Raw genomic sequence first — 25,986 nt, 5'->3', positions numbered from 1 at the left:
TTAGATATAAAAAAATATTATGACTGCATAACTATTTAATTACAAGGAAATTTAGCTGGGGGGGAGGGTGGATGGGAAAGAAAATGTATTAAAAAATGGTGTCTATTGTAAGTTTCCTTTTGGGAGGAGCTTTCTCTATGATCTGCTTCTGTAAGTCCATAAATGAAGAACCCTTGTTAGCAAATAGTCTTCGCAAGTTGATCACAGAAAGTTCACTAAAGTTAGCAACAGTAAGATCAGCCTGCCCCAAATCATACCTGCAAGTTTCAACATCAATCAGTTTCTAAATGCCAAAAGAATAATTTCATCAAAAAAAAATTTAGTACTCAAGTGTTTAACTGAATGGAAATTACTCTTTCATTTCAATAGAAGAGAAATACGCTGGATTAATGTTATCCCTCACAAGCTGACTAAATGTCAAGTTGAATTTATATCCACTTCCATGTACTTGTGTACATGGGAAATGGTGTTTGGACATGAAAAGCATTAAAATGGAAATATGCATTTCTTAGATGTTTCACGAAATCTTGTTTTCATACCAACATCTTTATATTATTATGCATAAATGTGATTACTCACGCAGGATGAGCTCCAATTAATGCTACAGCCATCATTGTACAATTGTGCGCAGCAGTTACTCCTCTAGGATCATCTTCAAAAACCACACACTTGGAAGGTTTCCGATCCAACTGCAAGGCATATAGGCAAACAATTCAAAAGAGAGCAGAATATTGTAAGAACGAGAAAAAATTTATGGAAGACTTGCAGAATAATTAGCCAGTGGAACCCAAACAACCCTGCATATAATATCAATGCCACATCTAAACATTTGCCTCTTTATTTTCATTTTGGACCTTTGGCATTTATTGTGAACACTGTCTAAGCACACAATTCGCAGCAGTTATTATTCGAAAATTTTCCTTGCTTTACTAAGATGCTTTCAGGATATATATATATATATATATATATATGTAAAAGATACTAGACAACAATATCACCCCAAAAAAATGAAAGCATCTCGACCTTTTAAAACTACATCACTCAGCCAACATCTTTAAAGAAAATATTTGACTCTCTTGTCTTTGCATTGAACAACATAGAAGTTATATAAATCCAGTGCTGCTTTCCATGTTTTGCCATAGATAGTAGACTACTACTATAACTTTCCAAATTTCTGCAGTGTTAGTATTTACAATTTAGTAAAGATGGACCTAGAAACTTGCCTGAGTGTAATTATAGTATTATACTACATATTCACCAAAAAAAAATAGTATTATACTACATGTTGTAAAGACAAATGTTCAAAAACCATAATAAATATAGTAATAATTTCAAGCCAGAAACATTTCATCAAAATAGAATTAGATGGATGGAACTATACCTTGACAGCAGCAGAAAGAAATCTATGAGCTATTGACTCCATTCCATCCTCTTCTGTCACAATTGCCTGCAAATCAAATGATGCAATCAGCAAGTGGAAAATTTTAGGGCATGTCAAGTTATTTATAAATTTATATACTATATCTAGTACATAAAATAGGTTGAAGTCTAACCATAAAGTGGCCAAGTTATCAAATTGGGGTTGCCCACGAAAAGTGGGGAAAGCTATTTTGTGTCCCTATATAAGAGAAATGCTAGCGCAACACTCCATAATCACATGAGTCATGTAAGTTACACTAAGTAGGGAGTGAGAACTTGTAAATATGGATTCAGACCCACATGGATTGTACCCAATAATAGTGCCCTACTAGCATTCCTCTTCCCTATAATGGATCTAGATCATAAATTGCTGCATAAACAAACTGCTTTTTTCTTAATTAAAGTATGTGAACAACATTTTCCTAATATATTGACCGTGACTCAATTAAAGCCAATACCTGAACTAAACAAGCTACATAGTATTTATAATTGGCAATGATAGCCTGAGAAAGAAGTGAGATCTGGTTGTCTTTCAGCACAACCCAAGTTCAAGCCAAACTTGTTATTTGTACCAATATACTTTTCAATGCCATGATTGGAGAAAGAAGGCAAGAATTGATTTCTTGTACACTCTTCTTAAAACCAACCTGGAAATACTTGCTGAGCCCCATCCGCTCCAAAGCCTCTAACATATTTCTTCTATCAAGGCTTGAAACCACAGCACAGGGGATGCGAGCTGTATAAACTGCTTCCAACCAGTCGTTGAGGCCATCCATTGGTTTTTCAAGCTATAGACAAAGTTGCATGCAAGAAATGTCAGGTTTTACCCCTCTGAACCTTTGACAATAGCCATCAGAATAAATCAAAAGAACAACTTACTCTGACAAGATTATCATAATATATCTGAGAAAACCTCAACTTTAGCCTATTCAGCTCATTTTCTGCCTTATCTGAGAGAAAAAACTGCAAATTAAAAAAGGATAATCAGCAAAAAAGAAAATGTTCAGAGCAACATTTTAGACTTTTAATGATGATGCTATCTTGAAAAAAAAGTCTTCATAATTCAATGCCCATGTAAAACCAACAAACCAAAAGAAAAAGGCAAACTCACCTTATGTAACACATAATCAGCACCTGCATAAAATAGTAATTTGTGCATATCACCTTCCGGAATATCCTTTCCTGCATATGGTAATCATAGTTATCAATCTTGTATGGTAGCATGTAGCGGTCAATCCCAAAAATGCTAGGGTAGGATAGTTCATAGAAGGATGATGACTGTTATTCAGAATTTTTTTTAGGTTTAATTACTCATTTGATCCTTATACCTGCACAATCTTTACGTTTTAGTTCCTATGCCTAGAAACTACTTGCGTACACATACACTTTTTAACGCATATTAGTCCTACACTGCAGAGATTAAAACGGATTAAAAAGTATATGTGTATAGATTAAAACAAGTAGTTTCTAGATACAAGGAATAAAGCATAAAGATTGTGCAGGTAAAGAGACCAAATGAGTAATTAAACCTTGATTTGTATAGATTAGAGAATTAGATAATTTATGCTATATGTATATAAATACTTGAAAATTATAAAAAAAAAACTCAAACTTCATGACAAATTCACAATTAAAAATAAAAAAAGTCATAGGTCTAAAGCAAAACATACAAGTAAATAGCAAAATAAGTCACGGAAATAAACAAAACTCAGAAGACAGATTCATATTTCAAATACAAGACATCTTAAACATTCAATAAAAAGTGAAGATGAGTGCTGTACAAAGAAAACAACAGAGAAGGTTGAGGTACAAAGTTCTGAACAGAGAAAAAAATGGCTAGTGAGCATCACCAGATATTGTTGGAGAAGAGTGAGTGTTTTTTCCACGTTTCTTTTTTTGCACAAAGAAACGAAGAAATACAGCTAATTTGGTTTTTCTTTAATTCTTAAATGAGTATTATCAACTTTACACCCCCCCCCCCTCCAAAATGACATTTTGAGGTAAAAAAATGAGTTTTCAAAAAGTCTCACTCTAGTGTCACTGTAGCTGTCATGAGCCACTATTGCGACATGAAAACAACACTGTTATTCAAACCCTGTAGAGGCCCATGGCTGCTTGGTACTGCTATGCCACTATAGTGAGCTATGGATAACTACGATGAAAATATTAATTATTCAAAAAGCTTCTGTTATTCAAAAAGAATGGGCGTTGCGCACTGCTATGCCGCTACCATTTTCAAAAGGCTTTTAACAAATCTTCTGAAGTTTCCATTATCATCTACCAACAATGAAGAGGAAACATTTTGAACAGCAATTGATGAGTTGAAAAAGTTAAATTCTAATTTAAGAAAATTGTGTTCCCAAATAGACATATATCAATGAAATATCTAAACAAAGGAATGATTATTTGTTATACTTTTTGATGAGTTGTTCCATTCCTTAATGGAGATCCTGTCCTTTTATTTCTATTTTGTACCATTCATCTAAAAGAGCACATCTTTGAAGATCATCCCATCTAAAGCCCCAAAGTAATGACGTATAACAATTAACATACCCTCTTCAAAGGCCAGCTGCTCCCATGCCTTCCTTTTCAGAGCTCGTGTACCAGCCTGAAATGAATTGCATGCTTTTATCAGGAAATTGATTTAAATGAACTGGTTGTGTGATATTACATAAACATAAAGCCATGCACTTCTTTTCCCAAGACTCAGTCATAGCAGTCAGTCCCACATGTAATTAACAGCCTGAACAATAAAAATCTTCAACATAAACTCAACTAGCATCACTTAACATTTCAAAAACATGAAAAAATACTAAAGTAAAGACAACAATCTAGCATGGTTCATTCTAACCCTAAAACTAAAATAAGAAGAAAAGGAAAAAAATAAATAAAATCTACAAGTTTGAGTTAAAATTACTTACCACCACATTGTCCCAAGAGAAGATCAAACCATAAGCTTCATCTGGTTTCATAGCATAGCGTATGCGCTGAAGAAAACCATCTTGCAATTTCTCATTCAAATAGTCCTATTTTCAAATAGAATTAGCATCCTTCAGTCATAAACTACAGTGTACTGGCATCAGAAAAGTACAGAGAGGCAATTCATCTGATTGCAAAGAAAAACTAGAAAATTCCATGTTGACCAAAAATTCCTTACCACATCAACTTTTAGTGGTCCATCTGCCCTAAAAGTCTCAAAGCCTTCCCCATATTCAGCCCCAATAGCCTGGAAGGAAACACCAAATAAGAAGAGTTACAATCACTTTACATCGATAAAATCACTGCTCCAACAAAATTCTGTAATTGAAAGTAAAAAGACATGTGCTAAGAAAACGAAAGTAAAAAGACATGCACTAAGAAAACAAAAGTAAAAAGTAGTTATTGATAAAAGAATTTAATTAAGTACATATAGGATAAACTCGTATCAAACAAGAGCTTATGAATATTATGTACTTAGGGCACATTTAGGTAAACATCTTAATCAAGGGCATATTGAATAAGTGCTTATCATATAAGCAACTATGTATAAGTTGTTTCTACTATTGAAGAGGATATTGGGTTAAATTGTTTTCATAAAAGTTGTACACTATTTTCCCAAGTCATCCTAGAGAGCTTATTGAAATAAGCTAAAAGCATTTCACTGACGTATCATAAGCTATTTTATTAAGCTCTCCCAAACACTTGCACAAGTGTTTTTCATAAAATAAGTCTAATTAAGTTGTAAATAAATTCTTCCAAACAAACCTTTATTTGATATACTCTTATCACATAAGAACTCATTCATAAACTTGACTATGAACCTTCTTGAAATAACCTAACATGAACTTATTTTGTTAAACTTCTGTGTGAAACTTACAAAATGAGCTAAAATAAGTTTATAAGAATGTCATAAGCACTTCCATAAGCTGATAAGCTCCTCTTAAACACACCATATATCCAAAAACATAAAAATCACTTAATCCTTTTTTTTAAGTAATTAAAATATTTGATGATAAGGGGCGTATTGAACACTTTTGAACCGGTGCCCTAAGTGCTAGCCGAACGTAAAAGAAAAACCTTTAATGTCTGTTGGATGCAGAACATTGGAAAATAAATAAATAATCAATAAAATGAAATTGAACACTTGAAAAGAAACAGGAAAATGCGTAGAAGCGATACCTCCTCCACAAAAAGCTTATTGGGCGAGAATTGCAACCCATTAACAGAACCAAATTCATCGGACATAGAAGTGCAACGAGCAATAAGCCGATTCTTAACCAAACCTGAACGCTTTAAATTCTGAAAATTACAACAACAAAAAAATCACAGCAAATGAAATAACATGAAAAAATAGATATATATATATATATATATATATATATATATATATATATATATATATAGAGAGAGAGAGAGAGAGAGAGAGAGAGAGAGAGAGAAGAAGAATAAGAAGAAGAAGAAGAAGAAATTACGTACCGAAAATGGGAGGTGGAGAGGAAAAGGAGAGGGTTGAAGGCGATAAGTGTGTATTGGAGGAATTGCATGAGAAGAGGATATGGAATTTGCAAAAGTGGTGAAGTCCATCGTTTTGTTTTGGGATAAACGACGACGACGTTAACGTTAGGGAAGCTGAACAAAGAAGAAGAAGAAGAAGAAGATGAAGACGAGGATGTCGTTGGTTGATGTTTTTTTTGTTTCACTCTTTCTTCGTTTGTGTGTGTGAGTTCCCAAATGGGCAAAATTTGAGTAGTAGTTTAATTCTGTCCATAGCATAATGTGAGGTTCCGCCTCTCAATTTTGTACTCGCGTGGATTTTCATTTTTCCTGTGGTTGCCACTCTCTAGTCACGTGACATCTCACGAGCCCAGCACTCACCGGATAAGGAAATACTTTAAATAAATAGGATAATATGTATTACTAGTAAAATGATTTTCATGACAAAATTATTATCCAAATAGGTTGATGATATTTTTGTATTCGGAAGTCAACTATTCACTTACCCGAAATAAAAAACAGTAACCTAAAAAATAATTTAATGTAAAAAAATTTACATAATCATCCAATTATAATCAATCATATATAATAAATTTATTAATTTTTAAAATAAATATCTTAAACTAATTTAAATGATAAAAATAACAAAATGTTTAACCATAGGTGTATGTGAGTCAAATGGGTCTGACCATACATTAAACAGATAACTTGTAATTTTTTTAAGGTTTTTGTTATTTACATCCTTTGTCACATGAAATAAAACAGAAAATATTATATAATAATGATGAAAATGCGGTATTATATAATTAATATATTGTAAAGACAGTTTAATTTGAAATTAAGATTTAAAGAATAATCAAAGGATGAAAACAAGATTTTAGATATAATTTAAAGAACATTAATGATATGATGAAAATAAGATTAACAAACATGAATATAAGATAAATATTTGTCATCTTTTTTTCTCATCAATCATCATCTTAATTTCTAAGTGATATTTTATTGAAATATATATATCTATTATGAGAGTATATCTATGAAACTACAAATCATAATTTCATAGATATATTTTCAAAATAGATATATATAATTCCAGAAATGCATTTCTGAAAGGCAAAAAAGATGTATTTCCTAAAGAAAAAGAATTAAGAGACAGAAAGGGGTAACATGGGTGTACTTGGAAAAAACGGGATCTAAGCAAAAACCTTTTTTTTAATGAGTTCATTTTCTTAAAAAAAAATCTCTTTTGTCAAATATTAGCAGTCCATTTAAAAAAGTTTGCTTTCAGCCCAACCCGTACCAACTTGTAGTTTTTTTAATGAGTTCATTTTTAAAAAATATCCCATTTTTTTTAATGATAATTGGCTTTTCAACTCATGAGTGTTATAGTAAAGAAGAATCATACACATTTTATCAAGCCTTTGGAGATATTGGTACTTGAGATTTTTTCCATGAAAAGGTATCTTTTAACAACACAGGCAATATTTTTTTTGTTTATGCGTACTGCGGGTCGACTTGTCAGCGGACAGATTACGCGGTGTAGTTATAGGCTGCCTTAAATGAAGCCCGTTTATTTTGCGGGCTTAACGGACGAAAGCAATTGCGGGCTCTCAAAGCGCTTTCCCGTGAATCCAACTCTAGTTCGGGTTTTTCTTTGCGCTCACATCAAATCAAATTATTGGTACACCCAGCACAACATGCGCAAATCCAATTTTACCCTTCTGTAAAATTGATACGGATTGTGAATCCATAAGTCCAATATAGATTGGCAATCCGTAAACCTCGTATGGATTGAGTGGCTCACAAATTTTTTTTAAAATTCTTTTCAAAAATATGTTTTATGAATTCATTTAAAGTTAATGGCTCAAGCAGATATCAAACCTGTAATTTTTGCATTATTAACACGTCACTCTAACCAATTAAACTAATAGGTCAATTATGTTATAAAATAATTAATATCGTTATATATAACAATAAAATTTCTAATGTATATTTAATGCACATGTAAATTTACATAATAAAAAACAAATTAATTATTAGATCAAAATTAATTATCAAAAAATTTATTATATAAATTTACATGTGTATTAAATATAAATTATAAGTTTTAGTGTTATATATAGCGATATTAATTATTTTATAACATAATTGACCTATTAGCTTAATTGGTTAGAGCGTTGTGCTAATAACACGAAAGTCACATGTTCGATTCCATAAGTCCAATACGGATTGTCAATCCATAAGTCTCATACGGATTGACAATCCGTATTGGGCTTATGGATTCACAATCTGTATCTATTTTATAAAGGGGCAAAATTGGATTTGTGCATGTTGTGTTGGGTGTACTAGCAATTTGCTAGGTGTGCAAAGAAAACCCCCTCTAATTCTATGGAAATCTAACCGTGGGAATGCCTTGAGTGTTGGAAGATATAGGTCATGGATGAAATTTACGGAAAAAAAAAAAACAAAAACCTTAATTAATAAGGCCGATGGTGGATTGTTTTTTCTTTTTAATGTAACTTCAAATATTTCTTTTTGAGTTAATAATATAAAGATTCTCTCACACGATACACCTGCTGTAATCAACACTAGAAAACCTTTAAATAATAGTATAAAGAAGCCATCCAAAAAAGTGGACTGAAAATCCACTAGTGCCCCTCTATAATCAACATTAGGAAAGAAAGAAAAAAGTGGGTGAGAAGCTAAAGAGCATACATAACCAAACGCAACGGTGAAATTAAAATGGGGTTACTATTGGCCCCTATCATCTTTTTAAATTTTAAAAAATATCCCTACTAATCCAACACAATCACATTTCGCAGCCATTAGCGGAAATGTATTTCCGTTGTGTAATTGAATGTATAAAAAAAATACACAATAAAATCATATTTTTATTATATAAGTGGAAGTTAACAAAAAATGTATAATAAAAATATGATTTTATTGTACAATATATAACATACTTCTCTTGTATATCTTTTCCATTATTATTGCATAATTTGCAATCCAAGAATATCATGATTTTATTGAGTTACAATTTTTATGATACAACGAAATTATAATTGTATTTTATAACAATTTCTATAGCAAAACCAAATGATAATTTGGTTGTATTATTTTGATATTTACACATTGATAATAAGAGCCAAAATTAATTTTAGAAGAACCAATATCAATTCCCTTAAAATTGGCTGGTTTTCAAAGCTATGATTGGTAACATCTTGCTTTCTTTTTAGTCCACTGAACCTCTTCACATCTATTATCTTCTTGTGTGCGCATGTCTGCTAATGCAAAAACCATGGATTCCTCACTTTATATATTATTAGGTGATTTGAGATCACTCTATCCCTACTAATCTCTACATAACATGTAGTAGTAAAATATTATTAATTTTTTCATAAATTAAAAATTATAAACACATGTCGTATAGAAATTAATCGATACCACAAATAGACATGACAATGGGGCGGGTCGGGTACGGGTATTGTCTCCCCAATCCCTTACCCCGACTCCTCAACATATCCTCATACCCGTACCCGATACCCGACGGGTTTGAGTTTATTGTCTCATCCCCGTACCCGTCGGGTACCCGTTGGGTATCGGGTATCCCCAACCCCGTTCCACACACCATTTAGAAAAATATTTTTTTTTGTAAAAAATATTAAAAATTTGATTTTAGAAAAAAATAAATTGATTGTTAAACATTTATTTTTAACTACTTATATATCAATAAATTTATTATAACGCGTGTGTCTACATAAATAGTTAAGAAAATAATATTAAATTATGTAAAAATTTAAAAATAAAATTAACTAGTAATAAAAATTATATGCCTTTTGATTAAATTATGCAAAAATTCTAAAGATTTTAAGTGACGGGGCGGGTTCGGGGTCGGGACGGGTCTAGTAATCTCATACCCGTACCCCTACTCGACTTTTGGTTATCGGGAAAAACCCGAATCTGAACTCATACCCGATCAACTCGGGTATTATCCGTCAAAGTCGGGACGGATTCGGGCAAATACCCAAAGGTACAGGTTTTCTTGCCATGTCTAACCACAAATACAAGATAATCCTAAACTATTAATAATTTGTCATATACTCCCCGACCCAGGCGATAGGCATGGAGAGCCCAAAAAGTAGCATAGAGACAACGTCGTATCGTTCGGTGTCAAGCTTCCTCTACACTACCTCATTTACAGATTCGAACCCCTACGTGTTTCATCTTACACGTTAAAAAATAAAGGAATATTTGCCATACATAATTATGAGATATCATAATTATTAGATAAGGAATGATTCTGAAGGTGTCACTATCAAGATGTTTTCTTAGTTATTTATCGAATTGAAAATGAAGGAATGTTTGCCATAATTATGAAATATCATGCAGGTATTATTTTTCTTTTGTGAGTTATCCCTCAAAATAGAGATGAAAGAGTGTAGACGTTGGTTAGAGCCAATATTGTTTTACATTAAAGCAATGTTATTTTAACCATCCTGCTGGTCTGCGAATTGAAATTTAAAGATTTTAAGATTCCGATAATGTACACTAATCAACAAATATAATTTTATATATTGGTACAACCACATGATAGATCATACTTCTAACAATAAAATTATCAATCCAATGATAAAAACCTTCCTACCCTATGGATAAATTCCTCATCACTCCAATGCATCCAACAATAGCAACATAATCTACTAGCTCCATTAAAGCTAGCTACAGAATTATAAGCCAATCACTCAAGCACAACATATATTTTACAGAATCAAACACCCACTCAAACTTCTACATAAACAAATGAAAGTGTGAACACATGAACCAATAAAGAATGGCATGGGAAAACATAAAGATGCATGGGTAGTGGCTATTCATCCATGCATAGGGATTGAGGATCGAAATTTCATCCCCTTTTCTTATTTGGCTTTGCCAAGGGGAGTGATATTTGAATGAATCCAAATTTCTTCCTCTGTGCTACGTACGGCTTCTGATTGTTCCCATCTTTCTCAGTCTTTGGTGGAAGAGTTAGATCTTCCCTCAATGCTTGAAGCATTTGACTCAACGCTACCTTTTGCCGTTCAGTGTGCTCTTCCATCTCCTTTCTTGTAGCATATCCTTCAGGAACCTGCTTTCTGCTAAGTACATCTCTCATTGAAATTGTGGGCCTTAAAGCAGGCTTTGGATCATTGTTTGCTGTTGTTGACCTGGTTACATCCTGCAGAGAATCTTGATAAATTCCAGTTTGATTAAACTTGTTGCAATTAATAGTGCTATACTCCTTCATATCATCCTCTGGAATCCATCTCCTTAGAGCCTCCTTAGCAGCATGTTGCTTTCTGTTTGCAGTTTCAATTCTGTTTAAAGCATCTGTCAAGACTTGTTTGCTGTGTAGAACTTCTTCAGCTGCTTCCTCCAACTTCTTCAAAATTGTCAGCTTAGAAATTTTTGTTTCATCAATTTGAAACTTGGAATCTATTACCTTCTTCAAGGTTGACTCCTTGGGTATCTGAGCCTTGGGGTTTAGGGGAGAGCGCTCTCCAAAAGCAAAAGTGACTTTCTCAGGTTCTGGCAGAACAAATCCTAAAGATCTCTGGGCATTAGATAGAGCCTTGATTTCAGCAAGAGCAATAGCTTCTGCTGCCCTTGCAGCTTCTTCCATCTTTTTAGCCGCAAGCCACCTTATCTCAGCAGTTTTAACACTAAATCCATATTCTTCATATACACTTAAGGGCTTTGAAGGTTCAGGTCTTCTTGTCTCTGCCATTCCATTGCACTGCCCAGAATCAGAATTGAAATTATTTGCAGGGTTACCAAAGGTGAACTCTACATGAGGGGCCGGTGGATTCAATCTTGTTTGCTCTTGGACCCTCTCTTGAGCAGATTCTGCTGCAAACTTTGATGCTAGCTTTTCACGTGTCCTCTCCAGAAAATTTTTCTCCTTCTTCATCTTCTTATTCAAAGATTCAATCGAGGATTGTATCACCCCAAGTTCATTTATAGTTTTGCCTAGATTCAATTTGGCTTTTTTCAACTCCATTAAGATCATATCAGGTGATGATGACATAGAGCATGGGCTTGGAATTTGCATCACCTGTTCTTCATCATTGACAATATTTCCACAATTTTCCTCATCCTTCTCCTTAATAACAGGAGTTCCAGCTTCTTCATATGAATTTACATCTCGAGTTGCTAAACATTTCATAGCCTCCTTTTGTAACTGCTGCTTCAAGTCCTCCACAATCCTCTTGGTAGCTCCTAATTCTTCAAGCACGTCAAGCGTTTCAAGTTCCTTGACAATCAAATCCTTCTCCAACTCTGCTGCTTGTTCCTCTACTTTCTTTAAGTCAAAATTTTCAATGTTGTTCTGCTAATCATAATCTTCTTCTACATCAGAAAGTAAACTAACACACGGGGCAGGCATCAAGAATTTACAAAGAACTATCCTTCGTTAAATCATATTAGTAATCCACTGACCATGCAACCAAATCCCTCTAAGAAATCAAAGAGATATTAATAATTAAAGCATTTTTTAATTTTTTAAATTGAAAACGAAAAAAGTACATGCAATTCCTGAAATGTTTTTGGTATCATTTTGTTGTTTGAATTGGAGTTTTGGTATTTCACACAATAAAGATTTGTTAAGAAAACAAAAAACTACAACCTAGTGTTTACTCCAAAATTTGACTTTGCATTGCAGTATAAATTAGGAGATGAAACTCTAATTTTAATTCTACAACATCAAAAATATTTATCCAATTGCAGTCAAGCGTTGTAAAAAAAAATGTACAACCTAGTTTTTTCTAGTATAGACCACAGTTATCGATCAAGGAAGACAATCCTATTTGAAACATATAGGACTATTATAGACCGAGTATTTAACTTAAATGCATGCTTAGGACTCGAATCAGTAACCATGGGTTAAGTTGGATCAACCTTGTTAGCTTCGAAATTTGACTTCCACTGCATTATTTGCATCTAATGGTTAATTTTTGGAGCTAATCAATCAAATCCGTTATAAAAAAAAAATATTACTATAACGTGAATTCGTTAACATTTAAATACTCAGACGGAGAAGTTTGTATGTGGCCTTGAAGAAAGAAAAAAAAAATAGACACAAACGCACACTCACGGTCACAAGATGCAAGAAAAGATTAAAAAAAAAAACTTACAAAATAGGGTATCCAAGGACCGCTACCTCCAAAACGGGTCACGGCCTCTTTCACCGACCCAAACGGCGGCGACGTGTCAATCTCCGCTCGGAAATTAACCCTCCGAATACCACCCGACCCGATTCCCGCATGGGTTCCCGACTCGGGTCTCACTTCCCTTATGGCGGGCGTTCCGGGAACCCCATCGGCGGCGGCGGCGGCGGCGTCTCGAGATTCGGCCATTTCCAATGAAACAAGAAAAGCGGGTTTCAGAGGTGAAAAAGTCAGTTAGATTTGGAAGCTTGGACTTCCGCGAAAGCCCCATTGGGGAATTTATGCGATCCGAGGATGATAGAAGTGGAAGAGAGGGCGTGATGATTATGTGGCGTGGCCGAGTTCGCGACTCGGTGCCAAAAAGCGGAACCGAGTCGCGAAGGACCATGGGTTTATGGTGGTGCGCTTTAAGGTGGTTGGTTGGTGGCTGCGGTTGCGAGCGAGAGCCAATGAGAGGATGACACGTAAGATAAAGAGTGAGGTGATTGAGAACGTGATTGGCGCGGTTCCGGAAAAGCGTTGAGCTTACGATATGTTTGACTTTTTGGCGGGGACTGTGGTACCAAACCAAAACGACGACGTCTTGCACGACCCACCACCACTTACTATATTGCCTCACTGCTATGGCCAGTATAGTATCACTACCACCAGCCTGACCAGTGCGCACGCACTAAAAGCATTCGTCAATGGCTACAGTGAAATTTTGCCTTTATCAAATATTTATATTTTGGTAAAGATTAATAAGTGTCTAAAAAAATTATTCCTATACCTAAAATTATATTGTTTATAATTTTTTTTAACTCTTGTTATGATTTTTATAATAAGTATTTTTATTTAACTTCTTACCAATGTTATAAAGATTTGGGTTAACAAAATCCTTATATTTTGATAGATAAAGATCAGGAAATAGTTATTCAAATACATATTTTTTATGATTGAAATTAATTAAAAATGATAAAATTTGGTGAATTCCATTTCATATTTGATAACTCTCTTAATTTTTATAATTTTAAATAAATTTTAATCAATCAGAGAAAATGTATTTAAATTAGTGTGTTAAAGAGTAGTCTTTCTCTGAGCTTATACATAATAAAAAATAATTAATTTTATATCAATAAAAAAAATTAGTTGATATTATTTAATTTTATTAATTTTAAGTAAAAAAATAATATTATTTTTAATATATTTTTCACTTGTTATCATAAAAAAATAAAATCATTCAAAATAAATGATGTTTTAAGAATAATATAAAATTAGTTAAGTTTATTTTTATTTAAGGCAATCATGGAATATTACTTTATATATATGAGTCCAGATTCGATATGTTCTTAACATTCTTCGTTTTTATATTCAAAATAATAGAGTACCCACTTATGACTTACCCAGGATTCATTGCACATGGATACTTGTGTTTTACTATAATTATTCAAAATGGTAATTTTATCATTCAAAATGTAATTTTATTATAAAGAGTAATAATTTAGTAAAGCTCTTTTTAAAATGGTAATTTTATTATTCAAAATCTCTAAAATTACAATTAATCTTCGCTGTCAGAATATGGGTGTACGTGTTATCCTTTAATATTGCCAATAATTGGTGTACAATTTTACTTTTTAACTATTTTATCCTTTTATTAACATTAGTCAGATGCCAATAAAACTATGTTTTTAATGTATGAAAGCTTATACAGTTACTGTTTAACTGCATAACTATTTGTATTAATAGTGTAAAAAGTCTTATTTTAATACACAATGATGACAAATCACCACTTAAGAATTCTCTAATCATTATTTTTCCATTTTTTTCCCATTTAGTGAGAAGAACTTCAATGAACACGTTTCAGAAAATAATTTAAGTAGGTATCGTGCATACCAAAATAAAAGATATTATTATAGCTTATTCATCATAAGTTGTCATGATTAGCTCTTTCAGCGGGGAAAAGGAAAATGCATGTAATGTTGGAAGTTGGCTGATGACTAAGAAAATAAATATTTGATAATTTGATTAGATTTGCATGAAATTGATAGGGAGATAGAGAAGCTTCTTTTGTACTTTACGATAACTTAAATATGATTTATTTTTAGCGGGAATTACAATTTTAAAGATGTTTAAAGTTGTATTGTTTTTCTAAGTATACTCTCCCTCTATCTTATGGTGTACTAGTAATACAGTGCAGTGTGAATAAGTTGATTAGTAATAATAAGCAATAAATACTTTTAAGAATATTTTCGTACTTCTGTTAAAAAAAATTATTACATTTCAACTTTTGTGGTTATTAATAGTTAATTTTTGTAGATTAATATTTGAATATAAAAAATTGTACATTAAAGTATTTATGTTTTCTTCGGAACTTCATTAAAACACTTGATTTTTTTTGCAAATTCTAGAAACTCACCCCTGGCTAGTGGCTTGGCTTCTTATATATTGCTTCAAATTTCTTAAAAAAATGAAATAATTTTATAATTTTGAGAAAGGCTAAAATCAAAATTGGCTTAAATAACCTTTTAAACCTTTAAAGTTTTTACTATTATTTTAGTTTATATTATCAAGTAACAACATTAAATGATATAATAACACATGACATAGTTCATTGACTTATCATGTTGTAAAGAAAAGTTTGACAAGATAATTACATTTGTTTTAAAAAATCTTATATATTTAAAATAATTGATGACGTCAAACTAACTAATAAAATATTTAAAAATAGAATTTACCAAAAAAAGAAATATTTTTTGTTGGTTTTTGATAACGTAATATATTGTCAACAGTTATTATTATATCATTAATTAATATTGTTATTTAATAATAAGAATTAAAACAAAAAAGAAAAGTAACAACTTTTCTTGGTCTTTATTCTTGTTGTTATTTCTCCATCGAAACCTTGCAATTTGTCTTCCTTATTTTTCTTAAAGAAAATTATATAAATCAATCAAAACTTGCCTCCACGTTCAAAATATCTACGAGAGAGGTGAAGAAATGTTTGTCTTGATATTCTTTTTGTAAAGAAGAAAAAAGATGTATTGAATTAAAGCTTTGACTAAGAGAATATTGAGTCAACTAAATAACAAGATGCATAGACTATGGCATGTAATAGAGGATTATGATGAAGAATTCTCAAAGCCAATAGCCAATCCGGCCACCTCAGATATAATGACTTACAAAGAGCTTTATTTGAATAACGAACTTCTCACAGTACTGGGTGCACACAATTTAAATAGGTCTTGTATTGAATTTTCAGGACAATCAATCAACTCATCAATCAAACATATATATTTTTTCTCTACATTTCCTTATTCACTTTTACAACTTGATTGCCTTTTATTTTCTTTATTGCTTTCCATCTTTACCTAGTTTCAATGTTCGTTCAACCTTTCAACACTAATTGCTCTTTAGCTAGAGTAGCTTAAGAACTTATAGTCCAAAAGTAAACTTTCTTTCTTGATGCAAATCATCTAATTTTCTTAAGAAGTATTGTGAGCAATTAGTTGAACATTCAACTAAATTTTCACGCGACAACAATTATCAATGATTATGTCACTTGTCATATGTTATTAGATTTTATTGACTTTGAGTCGGATATCAAAGTATTATACTCAAAATAAAGACAGCGAGACAATCAATCTAATATCTAACCTATAACTTGGTAAAGTTAGTATTATTGTTTATAATCAATTTGTCTTTAGCTTGAGACTAAAGAGGTTGTGGAACCTCCGAAGTTTAGACTAATTAAGTTCTATGCTCGAGATCATAATTATTGAACAATTGAGTTTACAAACATTGGTCATGCCACAAAGACTAATTGGCTACACATTAATTGGACATAAATCCTTACCAATTAATCCTTAATATGTGAGTTAATAGCATCCTCCTCTACATAAACTTGCTACAATAGAAAAATACATAAAACAACAATAAACTAGACAATATTTGAGTTTCAAGATGTTTTTGATATAGAAGATGGAAAAAAAAATAGTGTGTTCGGTAAGTGAGAGTAAAAATAATTTTAAAATATATGAGATCACTGTAATATTTTTTATCTGTTTTTACTTTCTCCATTTCTCTTCAACTAAGCATATTTTTATTTTATGATCTATTTTTATTTCATCTACTTTATTTTCTCTCTCTCTCTACCAAACACCACATTAAAGCCAGCCAACCGAGTGCCCAGAACTCAAGGGTTGGAACAGTGACGAACAAGGCTATTTCAAAATTGCTAAGTCACTTTTCAATTTCATTGATTGATTATTTTTTTATAGCAGATTTCGATGGTGGTCATGTAATTTTATTAGCTGAACATTAAATTAATGAAACCGGACGTAGTACGGCTTCCAAAAACATATAATATTAAACTTGATTAGAGTATTTTTATTTTTAAAAAAATAAAAAATAAAAGTAAAAATATTTTTCAATAAATCAATGTTTTTTTAAGATTCAAAAATATTTTTTTTGGAAATATTTTTAAAAATAGACTCAAAATTGAAAATAATAATTCAATATTTTCTTCTTGGTATATATTTTTTAAATCTTAAAAATTTAAAAATAAAATTATTTATAAAAAAAAACAGAAAATAAACGCTCAAAAGCACCGCCTAAGTTTTCCACTGAACATGGAAATTTATACCCGCCTTATTAGTTTACTCTTTTTTATTTTTAATTTAGGGTAAGCGACCTCTAAATTTTGGTTCTTCTCCCTTAACAAACCAAACGAAGTTTTGAATGAGAGTTAAATTATTTGGCACCGATATAACATTGATTGCAGGCCTCTTGATTCCACAGTCCCGCAGAATCCGTTTTGTAACATGGCAACTTTAAGCAGTGTAGCATTTTTATACATCAGAATTTTCAGAAGCAAACATCAATTATAAATTCCAGCTGCAACATAATTAATGCATGTCCTCATCCTATAATAATATTCCATTATAATATTTGCCATTTAATGTATTTTAATTTATACTACATGTTGCTCAGAGCAAAAAGAAGAAAAAGAAATTCCTGCATGAAAAATTCTTGCTTCAGTGCTGGTCCGCTGCATTGGCGCTGAATATGTTGCTGGTTTGATCTCTTCTCAGATAATGTAATTCTAATTCACACTGATCCTTTTTTATAACAGTGGGCCATTCTATACATATTCTTTTTTTTTTTAATAGCACTGGGCCATTGTATATACTATACCATTGTACTCTTTACATCTCTAGTCATTAATTAAGGTGGTTGATGATGAAAAGATTTTTATTTATTAGACGACTGTATTAGGTGTATTTGGGTATATAATTTTATATTTAAATCAAGCTAAAGTGGTGGGTTCAAAAATTTCATTATCAGCATTATCTAAGAACGACCCTGTGAAACGTGCCAAGTTGGATACATTACATTAAAACAAGCTGCTAGTGCTGTGGGTGTGTTTAAAATTTTAAACCATCAAATATAAGAAAAGTGACGCTGAATATATAAATCAATTAACGTTAGTTATTCCAGTTTAATCAATGATTTCAAATTCAAATATTAAATATTTCTAAAAAAATTATGTTGCTTGTAATAGTTTTATTCAAGTTAAACAAAATTGTCTCTAGAAGACACACAAGGTAAAATAGAATTACAGTATACTACAAAAGTTGACACGTTTGATAGCATTCAAAAAATAAAAGCTCAGAACTAGCTGATCATTTCATCATACAACTCATCTCATCTCATCTATGACATTTAATTGGTAGTACCCTTCTCTCTGCATCGCATTGTGTGAAACCGTGAAATGTATACGTCAAATGTAAATTGACTCGCATTTGTTTTGAGTTCATGAGTTGTTAGCATCCAATTCATTATCTATAGCTTCCATTCATGATATTTCAACCTCTTTCTTTTTCTTACTCATGCTTGTAAAACATTTTATTAGAGCATAATATAAGACCCTTACGCCAATCCTATCTTTTGATTACTTGTGTTCAAATCACGAATAATGTTGGATTGTTTGTGGTGTACCCTGGCAGATGGCAATTGCAAGAACGCAAGTGAATATGAACATGGTTTAGGTTTTGCCAAAACATCAATTTTTTATGCACCATGTACATTTACGTGTACGTACCTTCAATGGACAAGCCCCCACTACCAATACCCAATATTGATAACAAGTTTCTGATTTTTCGTTAATGGACCACAGCTTGTTTCCATTTATTAGCTTGCTTCCAAAAATAATTGTGCAGCTATCCATTCGATTGGGTTTTATGGTTTCTCTACCATGTATATATCAGCATTAAATTTCGTAGCAATTAATTTGGTCCCGTTCGAAAAATTCCATTTTGAAACGACACATGCTAACAGGTGCTTCTATAACATTTGTTATATTTTTAAAATTTATACGTATTAAATAAAAATTGAGTGTGTATTAGGATACTCTTTGCTTAAGTATTTATAAACTACTCTTAACTTCGATTATTAGTATTTAATATGGAAGTTAAGAGAAAATAGTATTTATAAATTGTTAGATTCTTATTTAATGTGACACTTTAATATTATTCTTTTTACAATAATCACAGTCACGTTAACATTATTTTTCAATCAAAATTTGAGTTTTGTTTCGGTATGTGCAATTATGATAGGTATTAAAGGTTAACATTTGATTTTAGGATAAAACTCTAATATTAATTAAAGAATAATATTAAAAGTACTTTATAATATTGCACCTAAATTTTACCCTTTATTACATTTAAAGTACAGATGTTATTCATGAATTTTTTCATCCCAAACATCAACAACAGTTACTAGTTACTACACAGGTTAAGTAACATTAAATATATTATTTTAAAAGCCTTTGAATACTTAATAAATAAACATTAAACGACTTTAGTTTTATATTTTTATATAATAAATATTTTTTAATAGAATTTTTATTTTTGTTCAATAACTTATGTATGATGATAGAATCACTTCGATCAGCAAAAAAAGAAAGATAGATTTTTTTTATTAAAAAAAAGCCTAATAATGAGTAGTTGAGTTAACTTAAAGACTTTTTTTTTTTTTTTTTTGCAGTTAGAGACGTTAGTTAAGAAGTACTGCTATTTAATACGTCATATTAAATGCTTTCAATTACTTTTAAAAAATTTAAATTTTTATGATTCTAATATTTTTTTTTTTTGCTTGAAAGCTTAAATTGTGATTCTAATGTAATATTTTATATTTAATAAATATATTTTAGTTATGTTTTTTTTAAATGAATTTTTTTTTTTAGTTTCTTAACATGTGATTTTAAGACACTACTTATTTGAGAGATTCTAAATTTGGAAATATTAATAGTTATCCATAGACCATTAGATAAAAAGTAAAAGTAATTTTTTTATAAATAAATATTATTAATACTTCATTACTATAATTTTTAGGGGAGCTTCAAAAATCAATTCAAACTATTTAAATTTCTAAACCAATAAAAAATGAATAAACCATCAACATTTAAAAACCAAAACTAAGAAATGCATATTTTTATTTTATTGAATTTTATTATGTTTAAAATCAAACAAACCGCTATGTATCATCAAATAAACCTTAACCTAAACCTATATTATTTGTAATATAGATCAAGTTGTGATTTATGATAAGATTGATATTTTGAAGAAATTTTTTCTTATATTGATTAAATACTTCACTTTTTATTTATTATATATTGTTTCTTAAATGGAAAATTAGTCACTAAATAAATTCACGTACTAATTTGAAATCTACTTTTTTATTCTAAAAATATATTTGTTTACTGATAAAAATAAAAAAATAAAGTGTCTTCTTATAGAAAAACATAACAAAAATCAAAATAATGATTCAATTCAAAATGAAAAATATCAAATTGGATAAGTTTGGATTTCATATATAATTGCACAATTTTCCATTATGATTTTTCAATAATATTTATATTTATTAATTTTTTACTTGATACTCTTATAACACTCATTACCGTATCTTTTTAAAAATTGAAATTTTTTTTGGTAGATTCCAAAGTCTATGAATGCCTAAAGAGGAAAAGAAAGGTTAAACATGATAGTAATTAATACGATATTTTTGACAAAGAATTTTTTATTATTGACAATTTTAGATGAGCAAAAAATAAGAATATTATCAATGATAAAATTCTTTTTTTCTATTTATTACTAATGTGTATCCAAGGTTTAAATACGAAACTCCTAATTAAGTTGAAAGTCTTGTATTAATTAATTTATGTATTTGATAGTCTCGAACTTTGGATAAAATGATATTATAGAGAGATAAAGAAAAATAATATCGTACTACTCCCTCATGTTTTAATTAGAAGAAAAAAGTAATTCTAAATAGGTGTGGTTTTATAAAATTAATATTGCATTAAATATTTTTTTCTAAAACTACTTTTAATCAATATTCTCTCCTTTCTTGAATATATGACTTTTAAGGTTTTTGTTATTAAAAAATGTAAAATTTTATAGAAAACAACATCATGTAACTTTTTAATATATCTTTTATTTTTTAATTAATGACTTATTTATTCTTGCTATATACTACTCTGACTTAAGTGTTTATTAAGGATAACTTTGGAAAAAAATATTTAATATAACATTGGTTTTATAAAATGACATATTTTGAAATAATTATTTTTTTCTCTAAAAAGTCGTATATTCTGAAACGGAGAAAGCAGTACTTAATGAAAATATTGTATATATAGGAATAGTAAAAAAAAGTCATTAATTACAACGATAAAATATATATTAAAAAGTTATCTAATATTTTGTTAAAAAATTTAATAAATAAATAAATTTTTTAATACATGTATTAAAACCTTAAATATCATATAATCCGAAACGGAGACGATAAATGTTAACAAAGCGTATAACATATATAGAGTGATTTCTGCAAAACTCTTTAAAATTTAACCAAGTGCTAACTACGATTATGAATAAAATAATCAGCCTATTAGGAATATGAACTATAGCTATGAAGGCATTATTTATTATGATGAGTAACGTGGACACTTGATGTTTATATTTCCCAAGTGTCGGGTACTGGAAATTAACCAAAGATAATATATATGCCGAGTCCCTATACAGAAACTGCTACAAAATACTACAGCTTGTCTTTGACTCTTCTTCCTCGGATCTTGAGGAGGAGCCATTTAGTTAGATCTGAGTTTAGGAAACCTAACACCCAGAAAACACAAAACTACTTCACACACTTGTGTTAATTTGAGTGTATATCCACCATCAAAATGCTGAGTGAAGGTTCCAACAACAATAATCACTCATCTAAAATGTCCTTCAGAATAACGAAGGACGATGGTTTCTTCTCTAGGCTAATGGCCAAGGAAGCCACCACCCCCAACTCTTCTTCAAGGATCTTCTATTACGGAGAAACTTCGGTTGCTGTTCCTTTCACATGGGAGGCACAACCTGGTACCCCAAAACACCCTTTGTCGGAGACATCTTTGCCTCCTCTTACACCCCCACCTTCCTATTTTTCAAACAAAAAGTCCCACAATGCCAAGAGTAGAAACTACTCCAAAGCCAGCAACATATTTTCAAGCATTTTGCCAAGGCGTGTAGGGTCAAGAAATTCTCATCCTGTGTCACCAGCATCGTCATCTTGGTCACTTTCTTCATCGTCTTCGTCTTCTTCTTCGTGGTCTTTGGCGCATTACAATAATAATTATTCATCGCCCTCGTTTTCCATGAGAGACAAAGGTCCAGCTCCTTCGAAACACAACAAATGTTCTAATGGATTTAGAGGCTGCTATCCCTTTGGCAACACGAGGAACGCAAATGTAAACCATGGTACTGTGGACTAGTTAATTTAATCTATTCTGCATGATTTCAATATTTTTGTAGAGATCTTCGAAAGTTTATATAGCCGCTAAGTGTATTTTGGGAGATGTTAGTGTTGGGCTTGGATGTGTCAAGCATATACATTCATGTCATTTCTCGTGATAACAATATGAATATGCTTCAAATTAATTAGAATTCCCCCTACTCCCCCTTTTTTTACCATATATACTCTCTGTAATTCATTCATGATTTTTTATGTTATATATAGTTCAATTTAAAACATTGATTTTATATTTAAAGTATTCCTTAATGTTATTTGAATTGCATTTTAATATTAATTCATATTCGTACTATTAACATTAATTGTAACAAAAAATACCATTAATATTAACTAACATATATATATATATATATATATATATATATATATACATGCTGATATTTAAGATTATATACATCTTATACACGAATTGGCCGGCTACATATTTATTAAAAAAGATCTTTCGATTCAAACTCTTGTTTCATAGAGATTGATAATTAATCTTAGAGTTATATATGCATTGTTTTGTGTTTAAAAATTTGATTGATTAATGATTTAATTAATTACAATTTCAATATAAATTTTTTTATTTAAATCGGTTATTTAATATATTTAATAACACTAAAATCTCTCCTCAACTTAAATATAATTTTAATATGATTTTAATGTTACAAAAATCTCTCTCCATATTTTTTTTGGCAACGTAACTATCTTAACCTGTGGAATAAAATTCAATGTATTTTCCACAAATTTTAGTCTTTTTTTAAGGTTTTATCTAATTGATGCCAAGTAAAAGTAAGATTAATTAACCTCATTTTTAATGACCAATAGAAACCATATACTTGTCGTATTCTAGATTCTACCATTAATGTAGAGATTATCACATTTAATGCATATCCTTAATTTCTCTGTTTCTTCTTCTTTCATAATCATTAATTTCTTAAAACTTTATAATTATACATACAATATATATCTTATATTTTCCTTTATCAGACACCCTTGTTATTTTTATTTCATTTATTTTACAACTTATAAATTTTATACTTTTTATTTATAACTTATTTAAAAGTTATACTTTTTATCTATAATTTTTAATTCATAATTATACACTTTATCTTCTCTAAAAAATTATACTCTTTATCTATAATTGTTAATAAATTTCTATTGGTCATTGAAATTTTGGGATTAATTAATCTCATTTCTATTTGGAATCAATTAGACAAATATTTTTTCCAATTGTCAAATTTCAGTCTTTTAAACGGACTATAATATTAAATTTCAGTTCAAAGTTTAAGTTTAATTACATTTAAAAGTACTGTATCTTTTGAAGGACGTGTTCTACAAATCAAAATCAAGACCCCGACTATCAATATGTATATAATTTTTACATTAATCGAATTGTTTGACGACGAATAATTTTCCTTTTTTTAATGTTGAAACATTACGCCTTTAATCATGTAAGAGACCATGTGCATATTTAAGTCCTTATGACAAAAACCTAGAAGTTACCCAATTAATAAATTAGTTTAAGTTTCTTTTCTTTTTTCACAGATTTAAGCTTTTGTTTATTTAGAAATGAATAGTTTCGTATTAAAAAAAAATATAATTTTATTACTTAATTTTTTTGCATTTATCTTCTTTTCAAACATTATATATAAATACAAGATTCTTTTACATCAAAAATATATAAATCTAAACATGAGAGGACGCGAGGAATCATTTTCTTATTTATTTTATTCCCATATAAAAGTATTGTGGGTTTGTTTATAAGTTTTTTTAAAAAGTACTAATTTTATGGTATATTAATTTTTAGAAAATTTATTATTTCTAAATTTAAAAAATTACATAGATATAATTCTTTACAAAATCATCCTGAATAACGACAATTATTGTTAACTAACAATATAACATAGGTTGTACTTTTATATTCTTTAAAGTAAATAACTATACAAAAACAAGTTGATAGTAGGAGTACAATTGGATTCAAATTTCTTAAATAAAATCTCGAATTCAAGCTTTGTATATAATGAAAAAATTGTATAGATATAATTCTTTACAAAATCATCCTGATCCTCGATAATTATTGTTAACTAACAATATAACATAGGTTGTACTTTTATATTCTTTAAAGTAAATAACTATACAAAAACAAGTTGATAGTAGGAGTAAAATTGGATTCAAATTTCTTAAATAAAATCTCGAATTCAAGCTTTGTATATAAAGAAAAAATTGCATAGATATAATTCTTTACAAAATCATCGTGATCCTCGATAATTATTGTTAACTAACAATATAACATAGGTTGTACTTTTATATTCTTTAAAGTAAATAATTATACAAAAACAAGTTGATAGTAGGAGTAAAATTGGATTCAAATTTCTTAAATAAAATCTTGTAAGTTTTGTATATAAAGAAAAATAATGAATATTTTTTATTTATAATATGATAACTCAAATAAATTAAATAAGTAGATTGAAATTGTGAAAATTTAAAATAAAAAATAAATATACGGAAAGTTGAATATTGAATTAAAATTATAATTTTTTAAAATAAGAATACCAAAATTACATATTAAGAATTACAAGAAGATCAAAATTATAATTATTTAGTTTTTAATTTAATTAATATCATCATAAATTTAAATTTTATTTTTAAAAAATAGTAAAGTGGAGATTTAGTGATAGTATTAATTTACTTGTCAACTCTATAAGTTAGACAGAAGTATGCTTTAATTAAACAAACAATTTTGGTCCGAAATCATCACTCCTTGATTGTGGTTTTGGATCCTTTTTATATTATAATATTATCTTCGCCTCAAGAAAAAAAATTACACTTAAATAAAATCGAATCACATGGAGCACAAGTTATTCGTAAATTAATATACTGACAAGGCATATGAAGGGAAGTTTCCTGTGTCACCACCAACGTGTACTTAGCCTCATTTTAGCATTTTTGTTTTGGAAAAAAGTTTAGCAATAGTAATAAAATATAAACTTAATTATTTTTTGAACTTTTAATTAGTAGTCTTTCAAATGACAATTTGTAATTTTTAATCTCTCGAATTAAAGAAATACTCTCTTTTTAG

The 25,986-nt window shown here is 29.9% G+C and overlaps 3 protein-coding genes across 3 annotated transcripts; 1 reads left to right on the top strand and 2 right to left on the bottom strand.

Moving 5' to 3' along the window:
- On the bottom strand, window positions 1-6,182 carry LOC100800218 (5-amino-6-(5-phospho-D-ribitylamino)uracil phosphatase, chloroplastic). The gene is made up of 11 exons (XM_003552087.4): window positions 5,875-6,182; window positions 5,578-5,697; window positions 4,577-4,645; window positions 4,341-4,445; window positions 3,973-4,027; window positions 2,531-2,601; window positions 2,299-2,382; window positions 2,067-2,207; window positions 1,382-1,447; window positions 580-689; window positions 1-257 (listed from the first exon to the last, which is right to left on the bottom strand). Exons 1-11 carry the CDS (start codon window positions 5,980-5,982, stop codon window positions 89-91), a joined length of 1,098 nt encoding a protein of 365 aa, XP_003552135.1. The 5' UTR covers window positions 5,983-6,182; the 3' UTR covers window positions 1-88.
- Window positions 6,183-10,436: 4,254 nt separating this feature from the next.
- On the bottom strand, window positions 10,437-13,678 carry LOC100776514 (WEB family protein At2g40480). The gene is made up of 2 exons (XM_006601881.4): window positions 13,062-13,678; window positions 10,437-12,256 (listed from the first exon to the last, which is right to left on the bottom strand). Exons 1-2 carry the CDS (start codon window positions 13,281-13,283, stop codon window positions 10,796-10,798), a joined length of 1,683 nt encoding a protein of 560 aa, XP_006601944.1. The 5' UTR covers window positions 13,284-13,678; the 3' UTR covers window positions 10,437-10,795.
- Window positions 13,679-22,114: 8,436 nt separating this feature from the next.
- LOC100526978 (uncharacterized) lies at window positions 22,115-23,105 on the top strand. The gene has a single exon (NM_001249849.2). It carries the CDS (start codon window positions 22,309-22,311, stop codon window positions 22,882-22,884), a length of 576 nt encoding a protein of 191 aa, NP_001236778.2. The 5' UTR covers window positions 22,115-22,308; the 3' UTR covers window positions 22,885-23,105.
- Window positions 23,106-25,986: the final 2,881 nt, after the last annotated feature.

The sequence above is a fragment of the Glycine max genome, chromosome 18 (assembly GCF_000004515.6).
Source record: "Glycine max cultivar Williams 82 chromosome 18, Glycine_max_v4.0, whole genome shotgun sequence".
Lineage (NCBI taxonomy): Eukaryota > Viridiplantae > Streptophyta > Magnoliopsida > Fabales > Fabaceae > Glycine > Glycine max.
Note: the sequence above shows the minus strand (reverse complement) of the source record. Positions and strands in the feature narration are given on the sequence as shown.